Below are 17,468 nucleotides of genomic sequence, written 5' to 3' on the forward strand. Positions count from 1 at the left end.
GAAGAATCTGGAATAAATGAAAGCATAGGGTTCACATTCCTCCATGAAGCCACTACATTAAAAAGACATTAAGTCACCAGAGACTCTTGGTCTCTGTCAAAATCCTGCCTCAAACACCATTTCCTCTGTGAAATCCTTTTTAATTCTTCAAGCCAAATAGTGTGATCTCTCCCTTCAGCAATGCCCTAGCCCCTCACCTCCTGTGTTTTGGATTTCTCTCACAGTATATCCTATTCCACCTTATAGAATCCATATTGTGTAATTTATCTGATTTGCTGGTATGTTCTCGAGATCAGGACTGTGTCCCACTCATCTTTCAGGGCTTTCCACGCCTATCACAGTGTCAGGCACATCATAACTCAGTCAATCGAGGTTGAATTGTGGTATGCAGAGGCAGGGCTTCCAGCCAAGCCCAGAGTCATCGGATAGCTTTCAGCCAAGGCTGTTCTCTGTATGAACTAGGTGACATTGCACGTTTGTCTGAAAAAAATCCCTTGCAGATGACTGACACTCATTCTTTTAAGATTCATAGAAAACCCACAACCCATGTTTAAAATATGAAATCCATCATGGAGGAATGGAGAAATGGAAGGAAGATCTAGAAGACAAACCTAGCTCTTTTACCCCCTGGAGATATCAAGGGGTAGCTATAGACACTAGAAAGGATTGGGGCTGGGAAACAAGAACAAATCTTTGATTTCACAGTCTTGCCTGGGGCCTTGACTGACAGTAGCTGCTGCCTTAACCTCCATCTGTGGCTTCATGCTTTTTTAGAAGGGACTCAGGAAATCTCACTCTGGTCTTATAGGGAATATTTCCAGCTTAAGAGGAAAATTGTGAGCATGAGAAGCAAGCTTGTCTTTCTTTCCCACAGCAAAGACAGAGACTCCTAAGACAATATCATCAGGAAAGACTGAAGACACATGGTACAAAACATATTTAGTTCATTATTTTCAATGCCCTTTTAATACCTGTGCAGCAAAACAAACAATAAATGGATACCCCCCTCCTAACAATGTTTAATTTGCTTTTATGTATTTGTCAGACACATCTTGAAATTCATTCCATAAATCATAAACCCAGGGTGAATTCTCAACAGAGAAATTCATTGTAGGAAAATATGATCAGAAAAGATATGGTTCCTGTGGATTAAAAACAAGTATTTTTTTTTTATTTTTTTATCCGCATTTGTGATTTAATCTAGATCATGTATTATCTGCATTGGCTGGATTTTTTTTTTTTCCTTTCCAGGAGATTCTGCAGCTGTTCTTCCAGGTTTATTTTTCAAGGAACACTGCCATCATGTGGCCTGATGGGCTGAAAACAGTGCATCAAAGACAACCACCAGCATGGATTCAATTTTGATTCTCTCCAGAATAATGTTTGTGTCCTTAAGATGTATTTTGTTGTTCAAAAGTGTTTTCTGTGAATTTCTTTCTGAAACAGCATCCTTAAGATATTTGCCAAAGAATGATCTCTGTATAGTCCTTTGGATTCCTCCAGTATAGTTAGCACATCAAAAATGACATAATAAAATAATAACTGATCACTGGTCATTGTATAAATTTGTAATTTTTCCTGGATTTATCCACTTTAAAGTGAGTGAAATACCTTTCTCATGTACATGAATGCGGCTTCTTATGTTTTTCTTTACTCTTATAAATCAGTTCAGGGAAAGAGACTCAAAACAAGAATTTTAAGAGGCAGCATTATGTAGTTCAAAAACTAAGGGGTGAAACTTGACACAAGGTCAGAGTCTCTGCTTTGCCAATAATTAGCTGTATGATTTTGAGCAAACACATAAGTTATCTGGTTTCTGTGCTTTCTCAAATGAGAAGCTTTGATTAACTAGAAATTGTTTTTCAGCTGTAATTCTGATTCTACTTGACAGGTAAACAAGTTGTTTAAAAAAGCAGATCAAGATCCTTTTTTTTTTTCTTTTGAAGGAGATTGCTTTCCTCTAGGTTTCCTGAAAATGTGCAAGCCCCTCTGCTCCCTCCCCCACCCCTGACTACAGCTTTGTCTGCATGACTCATCATGCAAAATTTCCTCTGCAAAAAGCCAGAGATTATGTGTTGAGTTCAGAACTGCTCCAGCTCAAATAGCTTTCATGCATTAGGCATCTTCACAAATATAAAATAAAGTTGATGCATCTTTGCAACTGGTAAACAGCTTATTGGCTTCTGAGAACTATGAGTCTTAAAGGACGTTCCAGAATGTTAGAAAGACAATTCAGAGGACAGCCTGATTTCTTTGCCTCCTGAAAGGGAAGGGCAATTTTCTTCCCTAACTACACCTTCTGCTTCATAAATTTGTCAGAAGTAAAAAGGGAATGCAAATGCTGTGTGGAATACAATTGTGAGGTTAATGTTCTGATGAGACAAAATTATGGTAAATTATTCCCTCGAGTTGATTTTGTGAAGTGTGTAACAGGGTGAGGGATGGAAATACAAGCTGGTGTTGATGTTTAAACTGCGCTGGAAGGGCATGTAAATGCAGGTCAGTTGCTAGGAGACCTGGCACAGAGCTAATGCCCGCCTTGTGTGCGAGGGAATGTTTTGTCTCAAGAAACCTGGTCTTTCACAGTCAAAGATGACATTCAATGTATAGTCTGTCAAAATTCAGGTGGACCAGTGCTTGGTTATTGCTTGTGTCAATCCAGCTATTCTGACATTCACCACCCACAAAGGGACTTTCCGAAAGGGAACAAGTTAGCTTTGTTCCAGGGACCAAGATTCTCAGTAAACACTCAGGGCAGTTAGCTACAAATTCAATTTAAACACTCTCATTTGAAAAGCAGCTGGTTCGTTCCCCGATATCGGTTCCAAAGGGAAGTACCGAAGAAATAATCACTTTAGCCTTCCAAAGGGAGGAATGCCAACCCACAAATAGAGTTCCGAGAGAAGATGTGCTCGCATAGGACTTTGGACCCTGATGTTGACAAAGCAACCATTTCAGCCATTTGCGGGAACTGTTTAAAACAAATTTTTATGTGAAACACACATGCTTCCAGCTCGTAATTACTACCGAGGGCAGAGATGCACAGAACTCAGAGCTGGAAGCGTCTTAGGAGTTCTTCCAGCGCCCCCAACTGGTTGAAAACAGAACCTGAACCCGTTCGCGGACAAATACAGCGCAGGAAACAACTTCCCGGAAGCGAGTCTTTCAGAAAATCATGGTGAGGTCTTCTGCCTTTGTAAAATAGTGTCAAGCTTTGCTAGTGTGCAGAAAACTGGATTCAGCAAGGCTTAAAAATGCCTAATGACTGAGGCATGAGTCCAGTATGCCTCCTTTTACATAGAGAAACTTAGACTAACTGAGAAGTATTTTAAATTATTTGAAACACACAACTGATTATCAACAGAGCCTGGAACATGATCCAGTACTCCCAGACTGATCCACCTAGTTTTTCTCAGGAGAGTTGTGGTATTTTTTTTAAGCTCACTTAATATTAAAGACTAAAATCTGTAACTCTATTGCAATGCTTAACAATGTACAAAGCACATTTATATACACTGTTTTATTTGATTCTTTCAACCTGGGAATCATTCTTATGAAATGGATATTTAGTATGCAGAATTGATCTGTGTTGTTATTAAAGTATAATTCTAATTGCATTACTTAGCTAGATTTTATAGAATTTTGTTATGCCTCACATTCAAAGGTGGTTTGATTTTTTTTTTTTTGCTCCACTTTAATATTGAATATCCACAAATAATATATTTACTTTATTGACTATCTATAGAAAAAGCACAATCATTGTCAATTACCATTTGGGAGTGTGGTAGCCTGTCACATGCTGTTTTGAGGATGCCATTCCAGGCTTAGCTTTTGGTTGAGAGAGTTGGATGTGGGTTTAATATGTGGTGGAAATGAAATCAATGGATATCCATCAGTTCCACTCCTAAACTCTATTGACTTTCAAAATACTTGAAAATAGGTGGTGGCCCCTGATTGAAGATGGCTTCCTGGTGTTCTCTCTTTTTCCTGATCTTAGAGACCTTCAGATCTGCTGCATCTCTTATTGGAAATATCCTGCAGCTCATGTCCAAGCATGGTTCATTCTCACACTGCCTGAATGTTTGTGCTCAAGGGAAGTGAGGATTTCTCTGACCATTTGTTTGAAATTGCAATGCTTTCTAGGCCCTTATACCTTCCTAGGACCTGCCTGGAAACAAAGGAGGCTTTTCTTATTGGCTCAGATGAGCATACCTTTTCCTGATCTGTAAAAGGGTGACTTATGGTCTTGCTGAGACCCTAGAACTTTCTCAGTTTATTTTTCTTTGTAGCATCTGACAAACTGTATCTCACTTTTGTTGTTGTTGTTGTTGTTTGTTTGCTCCATCACAGTCCTTCCACCAGAATCAAAACTTGATAGAAGTAGTAATTTTTGCATATTTTCTTTATTTATCCACAGTGCTCAGAAAAAGTACTGGTGTCAGCTAAGATGGGCCCCTGTGTTTCTTTCTTCCTGGAAGTCATTCCTTTATTTTATTCTCCCTCATGTTATTGAATCAGGACTAGTCAGTGTGATCAGTGGAATGGGCTGGAAATAGGGGCATGTGATTTCACCAGTTAGGTTATCACAGCTTCCAACTAGCTCTGCTGAAATTTTTTCATTCTAGAAGAAGCCTGCTGCCATGTTGGGGTGACAGTCAGCCCCGGGGAGAGGACTACATGGATAGAAAACAAATTGTCAGCACCGACTTGCTAGCCAAGTGATTCAGTCAGTTTGAAAGGGGGTCTTTTAACCCCAGCCTTTGAGTATTTCAACTGGGGCCTTCAGTACCACAGAGCAGAGAGTAGTCTTTCTACTATGTCTTGAGAGATTGTAAATGATTATTGTTACTTTAAGTCAATATATTTTGGGGTTATTTGCTATTGCAGCCAAAGATAGCTAATACATTACCTGGTCTATATAGTAAATTGCTTCCAAATATTTACTCATCAAAGGAATAAATAAAAGCAGATTTCTTCCTAGTTTACTCAGGGAATTTAAAAAATGTTTATAATTAACCTAAATGAAACTGTCTAAAAAGTCATTTGAACAATAGAAACATTAGTTTCAATTTTCAACATCTAGGCTTGAGTCTTACATCTGCTACTTATTTGCCATAGCAGTCACAGTAGACTATAGAAGTCACTTAACAGTCATTAGTTCTTAGTTTTCCTGACCAGTATACTACATAATAACTATAATTACGTGACTAATAATACCCCCTCCTGCACAATTCTGCTGATACTAAAAATTTCTTCATCAGATCTCTGCTAAAACCCATAGTACAAATGAAATTTTCCATTGTGCGAACCAATAAAACTTCTTTACTCTTTTTAAGAAAGTTTCTGTTGTTGGAGTTACCTACAACCCAAAGCATCTTTATACAAAACATTCACACTAATATATGAAACCATGACAAACAGAGTGACAGGTCAGGTCACTCTGTTTGTCATGTCAGGTAAGATGCTATGTGGTAGATTTAAGTAAAACAGATAGGAAGAAAGGGATGTCAGATAATCTTATCACCCATGTCATGTTTGTGAGCTGATAGTGCAAGCATTCTAATTCATCTGCTGGGAAAGTCAGGCAGGCCTCTGGGGTTCTGTTTTCATAGAAGTTCTGATTTCTTTTTTCTTTTCTTTTCTTTCTTTTTTTTTTTAAAGACAGTGTAGACACAAATCTTTAATGTCTTGTAAACTCCTAGAACTTCCTATACAAAAAGAACTTCCTAGACAAAATTACAAAGAGGCATAAACAATAAAAGAAAAATACTGACATCTGTATACATTAAAATTCTGCTGTCAAAATGTATCATGAAATATGAAAATACCATTATAGGCTGGGAAATTACTTTTTTTTTTAGTTTTTAGAAATTTTGATTTCTGAAGATATATTTTAGATCTATTGTGGCTTCTCTTTTCTTTCCTATGATTGTATTTGGTAATTGCCACTTAGCAGCATCAAATTCATGTTTCAGTGTAACAATAAACTAAGGAGCCATTCCTGTTCCAGAGATGGTAGTCCAGTGGTCAAATTGTGTTGTACAGAGACATCAGGAAAACAAACAGCTGGGCCTTTGTGCCTCCTGCCTCAGCCACAGGTCCCCAGAGAGTCCAGTAGGGTTTTGTGGGCCACTTGCCACAACATCACACCTTGTCAGAAAGCTTCTTCATACCATTTCAAGAGAAGAGGACACTGTCCTGGGAATGTCATGAAACACTAATAAAAAAAAACTCATTTTACAGGATGGAGAGTTTTCATTTTAAAGCTGAGGAGACAAGACTTTCTGACAGGTCTGACTAGACAGTGTGAAACATGGCCACTGTGTAATGTGGCCTCCTGAGTCCTAGAGGGATGGTGACTTGAAGCGTGATCTAGAGAATGAAGACAAATCTCAAATCTGTTTTATTAGCATTGGTCAAGATATTTCCTAGATGTTAGAATGACGTTGTCAGGCAATTTTTAATTACACTGATATTTGTTTTTAATTATAAATAATCTCTAAGTTTTATTTTCTGCTGCTTTGATAAATTGGTCAATAATTGATTTTTTTAGTGGAATGATAAATAATAATGAATTTTTTTTAGTGGAATAAGAAAGTGATAACTTTCTTAATTTTATATATTTCTTCACGATTGGCTTTGTTTTCTCAAATTATCCCACAAAATTTAGCTCTATTTATTTTTACAGCTATGGAACAGGACTTTCAGAAAGACAATAGTTATGAAAATCAGGCATTATGAAAAGGAGGATTTTCTAAAGCACTTCCTTTCTAGTGTATCAATGATCATGCCTGAAGGACTCAAATCATGGAGTTTCTTCTGCAGTACAAAGATGAAAACTGTTTTTGACCTATGGCTTATTGACCTAGAGAGAAGGAGAGAAAGTTATAAAGAAAGTAAAAAGTTCAAAACTGGACCTTTCTGCCCAGGATATTTGGAAGTCTTAATGGATTATGAGGAGTATAGGTTGATCCAGGGGGTTGATGTCATGTTCTCACCTCCCCCCTTTCATGCACTTCTTCCAGTTGAACTTTGGTGAGGTGGGATGGTTCCAGAAAAAAAAAAAAAAAAAAACAAATATGCTAGAGAAAGTCTAGGGAGGCATAAATATGAATATAGCCAAGTAGGACTAATTTTATGATGAGCCCTTATCCCAGACCAGGGGCAGTTTAGAGGACAAGGAGTTCATCTGAAGACCCCCTTTACCTCATCTGCTATACACTCATCTGCTCATACTGATATACACTCATCTGCTCATACTGGTAACTTATGGCAAAAGTCCCTTCTAATAATACTGATGGTTAAGTATTAGCATTTTAAAATCTTACCTCTGTACAGGAGTCTTTAAATGAGTTTGAATGCATCTATTGAATTCTATTGTACTCTTTGAGAGTTTTGACTTTCCCTCTAAAATAGCTTCCAGGAATATGAGATATATACATAGGTAATATTTAATATACTAATATCTAACCATCAGTATTCAGTAGAAAAGACTTTTGCCACAAGTTGTCAGTGTGGCTAGACCAGTCTATATGGCTGTTGGGTTACACAGGCACGTTCACTTTGTGAAAATTTGATAAGCCATATACTCATGACTTGTCCTTTTCCTGTATTTCTGTTACACATCAATATAAGAAGTCAAAAATTGTATTATGGTTTGCATCTATATTTACATACTTAAATAAATTCTAATATTCAAATAATAGTATCATTATAAATTGTTAGAAATTCACATTGCTAATCATATCATAGAAAGTCCCTAGCGGTTTGATTCCTAGCAACAATATATAAAAATGTATTTTTATTTGCATTCCAGCTAGTGTTTGTTATCATCACTTTTCTAATATTAATAAATTTAAAAAGTACATTTTTATCCTCAACTTTTTATTTTGAAAAATTTCAAACATCCAGAAAAAACTGAAAGAATGATGTAACAGACAACTGTATATCTTTCATTAGATTTGCCAATTTTTAACTTTTTGCCACATGTACATTTTCTCTTGGTCTACAAACACACACACACACACACACACACACATGTATTCTTATCTACTTATCTACATGAGTGTTATCTGAAGTATTATAAAAGAATTTTTAAGGGCTGGGAGTGTAGCTTAGTGGTAAAGCATGTAGTGTGTGAGGCACTGGGTTTGATCCACAGCACCACATCATGACAACTTAGTCCTTAATGCATGACTTAAGAAAAATAATATTCTTCTACATAATGGTAATATCTTTATCATACCTTAAAATCAACAATTGAATAGTTGCATTTTATCAAATAATCTCTAGTCCATATTTGTATTTCCAAATGGTCTCTGTCTAATCTTTTCTAATTGATTTGAAGAAAACACAGGGTTCAATAAAGTCCATTCACTTGTTGCATCTGGCTGTTTTGCCTCTTTAGCTCTTTTTTACTTAAAATACCCCCCACCAACTGCCCACCCTGCTGTTTCATAATATTGAAAATTTTCAAGTCTAGGTCATTTGAGAACCTTCTGTTTGTTTTCAAATGTGTATAACCATTTTTTATTTTTACAGACTTCTATTACAAAATGACTACAGGTTTCCAGAACTGAAACAAATTTTCGTTTTTTGGCTATTGGTTAGTCAGAGCAAGACCCTGGGTCTCCAGCCAGGCACCAGATGTTTTTACTGAGTGGAGAAGAAGGAAAAAAAAAGAGCATTAAGAGCTTTTAAATCTTACATTATTACTTTGATCATATAAGAAATAAGAGTGACATTTCATGCTCGGAAATGTGTTGCGGGAGCTTTCCCTCATATCAGCACTATATATTACTGAATGGACCTGCTAATATATAACCAGTTTAAAGGACCTGAAAATGCACTGACAGCCAAGAAGGATATTTTGAAGTTTGAAATGATCCCTATATAAATAGAACGGATCAGCATAACTTTGGGATAAAATTAGCCGACAGTTTGTGGACTCTCCAGCATGTGCCTGTTCGCTTAGTGCTGTTCTCCTGATAAATCACAACAGAGCTTCCAGAGAGAGAGGAGGATGGATAACAACAATGTCCCTCTCAGTAAATCTGGAACTGCCAGGTTAATTAAGAGAAATTTCCTTGAGGCGCTAAAGTCAAATGACTACGGAAAATTGAAGTCTATTTTAATCCAAAGGGAAATAGATGTGGACACAGTGTTTGAAGTTGAAGATGAGAACATGGTTTTGGCATCTTATAAACAAGGTAAAAATACAGGTATAATTGTAAAATTGATAGAAAAAGAAATTTTTTAAAAAGGCACAGCTTCAGTGACCTACTCCAAAAAAGTAGCTCTTATTTTTCTTTGTGTTTATTTAAAAAGTATTTTCTTTTTAAACTAGAATGCATATGGGCTGATATATATATATATATATATATATACACACACACATGTATATATATGTATGTATAAATGTATGGATATATGTGCATATGTGTGTATTATCTGTGTGTGTGTGTGTGTCTGTGTGTGTCTGTGTCTGTGTCTGTATCTTATATCTGTATTTCTTCTTTCTCTATACCTTTGCCTAGATTTTGAAATGCTGGACAATCACATTTAGTGACACACTGTGTGTTTCAAACTTTTCTTTCTTTTTTTTTTTTTTTTTGTGATGACCCAGAATAGAGAAAACATCTTGGATTATGGTTAAGCAAACTATTGAGATATAATCTAGACAATGTGGCTGGCTTGGGAACAGGCTGTTAATTCTCTGTTAACAGCCACTTAGGGATGTATTATCTCTGTGTTCATGTGGATGAAAAAGGGGATTTTCTCCCCAATTTGGAGGTTTAATAAATGGATAAAGCTGTGCCACAGTCACCTTGATGGTCTTCATCATTTTTAAGAGTTTCCGTTCAGACACAAAAGTGGAACTCAGAGAAACCAAAAACTTAACTTTTTTTTCTTAGACTACAAATGCTTAATGCAGAAGACCTACCTTATACAGAGCTAAGGAAAAAATAAATTAGGAAAGAGTTTTTTCTTTTTCTTTTTTTTTAAATCTCAGTATTTTCAGGAATACATGTTTAATAAACTGGAAATAAATTAGCATACTGATTCTGATTTTCCAAATAAACTAATTAAAGGGGTGGGGGGAACTTGAGTAGTTGGGCCCTCTCCTGAGTGGATTGCAAATAAATACCCTGCTCAACATCACTTCTATTTAAATAAAATAGATGATGAAGTCTTGTGTATAGCATTTAGAAAGAGAGTACTTATTGTTAAAGTTTAAATATGTTTTGTGCTTATATATTAATCATCTGTTCCATCAATTTTCAGATACAATAGCTAATGATACATATTTCTATGCTAATTCACTCATATCTTCTTTTCAGTTCTAAAGAAAGTACTGAATAGTTGAGGCCAGTTACTGGGTTTGTGATTTGTACTTCCAGGATTTGTAATGAATTGGCATTTCTATTTTGATTGAAAGATAAAGGAGAGGGTCTATTTTTTTTCTTTAAATATTGATACAGACTCTGTTAAAAAGAAAAAAAATTATGTGCTAGAATCATAATATAATATAATCATCATAAGGTGATTGCTTTCATCTTTTGACTTTGTTCAATGAAAGACTATCTGAATGCTCAGTATATTTTAAAGGTATTTTTAAAACTTATATTTGCACTCAATGTAAAATAACTCAGGTTCAAGCTGGTGGGTAATTTATTTGACCCTGAGTCACAAAGACTGCCTTTTCTCATTTCCTGAGCAGCCAAATTACCCAGACCACGAAAAGGTTCTGGGGTTATGAGAAAGGAACTTTGAGATGCTGGCTCTCGGGAAGCAGGGTGTTTTTTTATGCTGCTTCTAATGGTGTCATCACCTCTGAATGAGAAGAAAATGCATTTTAAATTCTTCTTGTCAATATGAGCAGACTCCTATGGTCCTCATAGAGCTAAATTTTCATTCACACTAATGGGTGTTTTCTAAGTGTTAGGACTGTGGGATGTGGCTTTCAATTAGGAAACACCAATTTACACCGTCTGGGAGAGGAAAGAAACAGTTCCAGTCTTATGTATAACAGGTGGGTGTCTACACAGAAATAATAGGACTTGTGGTATTATCTTCAGGATTTATGCAGGAAATCCTTGGTATGTGCATGTGTGCACACAAGAGAGCGCACAAATATGTTTCCTCTCTGTTTAACATGAGTGTGGGTATACGATTTTCTCTTCAGTCTTCAATCCAGGCAAAAACTTCATCTTTCTTCAAAGTTACTTCAATTTTTTCCCTACATCCTTCCAGCCTAATAATCAATCCTTTAATATTAAGATTAAGCATGGAAATGATAAATAGAATCCTAGTTGCTTGCCAAACAAAGTATATCTAAGTGGTTCTGTTAATTTCTTCATTCACAAAGGAATTCTCTGAGAACAGTGTGGAGCCAAGTGGTCTACAACTGGTTAGTGAGTTATTGAGTTCTTTTCCCAATAGTTCTAATAGAATAGGACCCATTTATGTGTGGCCTTGAAGGATTGTGGCTGGATTAAAGTTTTTGAGACTTTATTAAATAAAAGCAGAACTTCTAGACGTTGCCCTCTTGAACTGTTACACGTTACTCTTTGACTTTTAAAAGTGCATTTGAAAAGCTCTATGCAGAAGAGTTATAAATGGGCAACTTGATTAGTTTTCACAAAATAGGCGAACCTATGTAACTAGTATTCAGACGAGGAAACAGAACACTACTGTTTTCTTTTAAAGGATGAAAACCTTCAGTTTTTAGTTATTTTTGGCTTAGTAAGGAATGTGTAAAGTCTATAACAGATATGCTTTTACATTTTCTTATGTAGTTAATAATATAATTCTGTATTCAACGTTTGATTGTCCTGCAGAAGATTAACAGTAGTACAATAAATTCTTAATCTTTTTTTTTTATTTCCTTTAGGACATACAATAGCATTTTTATAGGATTTTAAAAGTTATTAAATTTTATTTCTAAATATAGTACCCATAAGCCAATATGAAATCAGTGTGTAATTTTTGGAATGACAACTCAGAACTTTGCTGGCAAAGAAATTAATTTAGGATCTGAATATCATTCTTCCAAATATATAATCTTATCAGTACATGAGTAGTCAAAAGTTGATCTCATGAACAAATGTGGATTTTGTGAGGAAGATAGAATAAAGCTATTGGATTACAAAGAAGTCTAGAAACTAATTTCTGCTTTTCCCTCTAGCCCTGGGCTTCTTTCACTGAGTAATTTCTCCTATTAGTGTACTAGAAAACAGATTTAGAATCCAGTTTCCAGAATGAGTATTTAAATTGTTGGTGCTGTGTCTGTGTGTTTTTTTTTTTAATATTTTTTGTTGTAGATGAACACAATACGTTTATTTTATTTATTTATTTTTATGTGGTGCAGAGGATCGAACCCAGTGTCTCTTGCTAGGCAAGTGTTCTACCACTGTGCTACAACCCCAGCCCTGTCTGTGTTTTTTGTTATTTTATTTTTTTTTTAAACCAGCATCATGGTTTTTTTTTGGGGGGGGTGGGTGGGGCTTTGAACCCTGGGCTTTGAATCCCAGTACAAAAAAATTATATATTCTTTTTTTTTTTTTTTGGGGGGGGGGTTGTGTAATCACACTGCTAGGCAAGTGCTCTACCGCTGAGCTACACTCCAGTACCATAATAGTGATTCTTAAAATGAGAGAGATCTCACTTTATTTTTTTTCAAGTTATTTTAAGCTTCATAATCACATCTTCAGGTAAAATCATGTTTTATTAATTTAAAAAAAAAGCCACTTCTCACACTTTGCAAAGCAAACAATAAAAATGTGCTGGCTGGCATCTGAGAGGCCTCCCAGGAAATGGAAGAAATGTGGGTCTCAAAAGCAAGAAAGCAAAATAGCATTTACCAGATGACAACTTTAAATCAGGAACGACCTATATTTGAGTGAATTCTTAACTCTTGAATGCAATGTATCTGAATAGTCAAAGTATGTATGATATGGGTTTTTTGTTTATTATTATTTTTTTTTTCTGAGCCAAGCAGACAGTATTTAGAATGAAAGTAAACTCAGAAGAAATCTCTAAGAAAACTTAGAGGCCTTTTGTATTTTTGGTTCCCACTGGTGACGGACATTCTGAAAACCTGAACCAGTCTCCATAAAGTTGTTTCCAGTGATTTTCCCAATTATGCATTTTGATTCTCCTTCAGATGTATGAGTTTTGGCTCATTAATGATACAAACAGAATATTATACTTATCTCTTTGGTAAGAAATTCCCTAGTCAACAAGGTTAATCAGAGTCCTTTTATTAATCAGTGTAATGCACTTTAAGTACTTCATTTATGGCCCACAGCTTCTGATTCCTTGGTTGGTAGTCATATTTTTAATTAAAATAACCAATGAAATAATTTTACTTGAAAACTTTCTGGCAGGTACTCTATCTACTTTACTAAGTAGCAACTGCTATCCAAATATCATGAAGGGTCTTATTTTTACTCCCCTGATGAATAATCTCTTTTCCTCTTTGCCAGAAATTTACTCTCCTGCATTCCTATTACTATCCTAGGGTACTTTTCCCTGTCTAGATTTTTTTAATTAAAATTTTTAAATTATATATATATATAATTTCAAAATTTTAATAATGTAATATATATAACATTTCAAACTCGCTTTCCTGACCTTGTCTGGAGGAACTCTTGGGAATTTTCCAGAAAATATTACTATTAAGAAATAGCCAAGAAGCTGGGCACTGTGTTGCACATCTATAATCCCAATGACTCAGAGTCTGAGGTAGCAGGATTGCAAGTTCCAGGACCTAGGATATCGCTCAGTGGTAGAGTGATCCTTGATTCAATTCCAATCACAAAAAAAAAAAAAGGCAAGAATTTTGCTTCAGTCTATAATCCTCCAGGACTATGTAAATAAGTGGACACAGGCAGAGCAAATGTCTGCTAATCCCGCCATGAGCAGTGTGTGTGACCTTTGGCTGTATCACAGAGGGTTCTAGGGTATGGGGTTCATTTGACACAGATAACATTGTCGTTGATAACTGCAACAGAGCTTAGCTGAAGTTTTACCAGAGATATGAGCATCCGGCTCAAATACAGGAGCAGAACCAGTTCTCTCCTCCAAAGGTGTCCCAAACAGTCTACTCCTTGCCTTGTTTCCTGAGCTAGGGGGCTCTGAGCCCAGCCATACAGGCATCTTTCTTTTATTTCAGATTTAAATTAAACTTGCACATACGCTGGCGCATGCGCTCTCGGGGGATTTGTCTGCATATTTTTTGCAAGGGGAAAACTTCTAATATTTCTTAGAACTTTTAGCTACAAGTGATGCTGGTTTGGAGATGAACCATTTGTAGCCTCTAAATCACAGATTTTTGGGGACACAGAGTTTGAGAGTTTGACTCTGTCAGTACTAGTTATATGAACATGGGAACAATTTACTGATTAACCTCTACCAGACTAATTGTCTTCATGTGTAATATGGAGGCTTTGCCAAGACCCTCAGTAATCTATGATGTTATGAAGGTGAAATCATGGGAGTCCTCTGTGGGATTCCTGCACAGGGAGAAGAATCTGTATTTCCCTTCCCTGGCTTCTTTTCCATTGAGCCCCTTGCTAAAGCCAAGCTGTTCTGAAAGGAGCCATCACTGTGCACAGAGGGAAGATATGAGATGGGAGTGTGAGTGGTTTGCAACAGAGGGAGGCAGCTGCTTCTTCACCCCCCCACCCGGCCTCTGGCTTTGTCTCCTGCTTGCTGCCCACCCCTGTCCTTTGTGCAGTCTGAGCACACAGAGAAAGGGCAGCCCAGCATCTGCAGAGGTGAACAGAGGGGGGCCTTTGAAAGACAAACACTAAGAATAAATCACATTCTAGGTTTCAAAGTCCTGGGAAAATTCTGCTGGGAGTAGAAAGGAGAGTATAAAAAATGAATCTGCCTGATTACTTTGCTGTGTTTCCTTATGCCGTTGACCATTGGTGGGTTTATTTTGGAGGACACATTTTGATCTCTTGACTTATCAGCATGCACACAAGTATGCTAACAGGCATAGCTTTATCTGTTTTTTTTTCTTTTTCCACATTTTTTATTTTTTATAGTTGTACGTATTAATGGGATTTGTTGTTACACATTCATCCATGCTCACAATACGACAATATAGTCTGTGGTTTTGAAGACAGTCTTAGCTCCGGTTTGGTCCTCCCTAGGGATAGGTGTACTTATTTCCACACTTGCTACACAGTGTAACCTGGGGCTCCAGACTCATTTTAAGGTGGTTGATTATATGTGGGTGGCCTCTTAGCTAAGGGCTGCTCTTTTCTCTGCTCAGAGCAGCAGCCTTCCCTGTTCTGCTCTGGGCTGAATCGTCCAGAAGCCCCTCCCAGCACACTTAAGTTCTGCAACAGAGTTTCAGGATACCTACCAGCATACCCTGAGCCATAGCCTACGGTCTGTTTATTCCCTTTTCTCCCTGCCAGCTCCCCAGGAGATGCAGCTAAGGTGCCTTGTTGTCCCCCAACTATACAATTTTTATCTAGGAAAGGCAAGTTGTAGGCACAAGGCCATTCTGGGAGTTGGACAAATTTAGGGTCTGGTGGTCTGTGAGCCTGATTTGCCAGTTAATGGTTATGATTACAGGAGATGCAGATGAAACTGGCTGAGAAGCCAAGGATGACTGATTCATGTAATAAATGGGCAGGATAAATTCTCTAGGTGCTACTGGGAATTTAAGAGAAAGAAAAAAAAATCAACAAGCAAATACATTTCCATATCTGAGATGTGACATATTATAGACGAATTCAGGATCTTCTTCCTTTCTTTGTGATTGGTAAAACAGGCTTGGAGCTAAACCTATTCTGCTTCCACAAAGACAAAGACAGATGAAAACTGCATTGCAGATATTCTGAGTCTATGAGCTTGGGCTGAGGCAGGCGACTTATGGCTTTAGCAAACTGAAAAAGTGGCAGTTTTCTCATCTGGAAAATGAAAGGCTTGGACTGGATAATCTTCCCTTCAGCGCTAACATTCTGCGTTTCTTTGATTTTACATCAAAATGGTGTTTTCTTAATCAGTTCTCTGCTGCTTCCTTTGCGAGATCATTTTTCTTCCCCTTACAGAAGCAGGCGTGAGTTTCCCATCAGTTGCAGCATGGAGCTGCCTAAGCTGTGCTGCTAATCAGCAGGGAAAACACACCCACCCTGGTGTGCAGATCTGGAACCAGCTTCTTTCCAAGACAGAGAAAGCTGTCTTTGCAAGTTGCTCATTGAGGAAATTTGAGTATTAAAATGATTTAAATATTGCTTTTAATGTAATTCATTCATCATCAAAAGCAGGCTGCATACCATATAATGTAAGAACTCTGCTTGGAACATAGATTCAACATAAATAAATAAATAGAAATGTATAAGCAAGTGTAGATATGAATACACACACACACACACACACACACCTATATTGTATGCGTACCATCGTATGGAATCACACTTGAGGCTTAGACTGTCTATGAAACTATGAACTTAAGGACACACGATTTTGCCAGGGAAAGACCAGATCACTAAATGTCGCTTTCTTAGTGTCTAGAATCTTAAATTAGTGTCTTAGATAGAACTCAATTCTATTGGCTGAATACAGATTTCTACATAAATTCAGATAATCCTGAGAGATTACATTTCAATCCTCAATCCATTGTTAGACTTAGTGTGAAATAAATGGAGTTCTTTTGAAAGGGTATATTGGGTAAGGGGACACAGGGGACAGAAAGAAAGCAAGATAGTCCTAGAATTCTGAATAGGATGCAAAAGGGATTAATAGTGTGTGTGTGTCTGTCTCTCAGTGTATATCTAGGTTAAAGGGTAGACAAACTTTGGGTAAGTTCATTCATCATGTAAATGGCCTCTTTAAAATCCTCCCCTGCCCAATAGAAAGCTAATAGTTTATTTTTACTAATTAAAAAAAGCAATAAAGCAGGTACTAAGTTTAAAAGTGACAAAGGGGGCATTCAAGAATATACATCTATGTCCTTGTCCCCCAGTTCCCCAGTTCTTCAGTTCTTGGAAGCCACCATTATAAACACTTTCTTGTTCTAGTATTTAAAATATATTTGCATATGATAGCATAGTATATCTTCACATCTGTCCATTTCAGTGTATATAGAATTGTCCAATTATTTTTAATAGCTGTATAGTATTTAATCGTATGGATGCATTATATTTATTTAAACAGATTCCTATTGATGAACAATGAATTTCTTAAAAATTGTTTAACTCTTAGAAACAATGCTGTAGTATATGTATATTCTTATACATATGTCAGGTTGCCAGGATTCATGACTCTCAAAATCACCTTTCACAGAGCACAATGCAAATGATTTCTTGGAGTTGGACAGTACAGTGTGCTCCTTCAGGACATTTCACACAGGAGTGAATATGCTTGTAGGAAAAATATCCAAGAACAATACATATGTAGTATTTTTTTTTTATTTTTTTTTGCTTAAATGAGAGAATTTTTTTTTT

The 17,468-nt window shown here is 36.6% G+C and overlaps 1 protein-coding gene across 1 annotated transcript in view; it reads left to right on the plus strand.

Annotated features, from left to right (window-relative positions):
• Positions 1-8,823: 8,823 nt before the first annotated feature.
• Asb4 (ankyrin repeat and SOCS box containing 4) overlaps positions 8,824-17,468 on the plus strand; it is a 70,671-nt gene continuing 62,026 nt past the window's right edge. Inside the window, exon 1 of the mRNA XM_015488231.2 lies at positions 8,824-9,209. Coding sequence (XP_015343717.1) covers positions 9,023-9,209 — 187 coding nt within the window. The 5' untranslated portion in view covers positions 8,824-9,022. The remainder of the gene's footprint in view (positions 9,210-17,468) is intronic.

The sequence above is a fragment of the Marmota marmota genome, unplaced genomic scaffold (assembly GCF_001458135.2).
Source record: "Marmota marmota marmota unplaced genomic scaffold, marMar, whole genome shotgun sequence".
Classification (NCBI taxonomy): domain Eukaryota; kingdom Metazoa; phylum Chordata; class Mammalia; order Rodentia; family Sciuridae; genus Marmota; species Marmota marmota.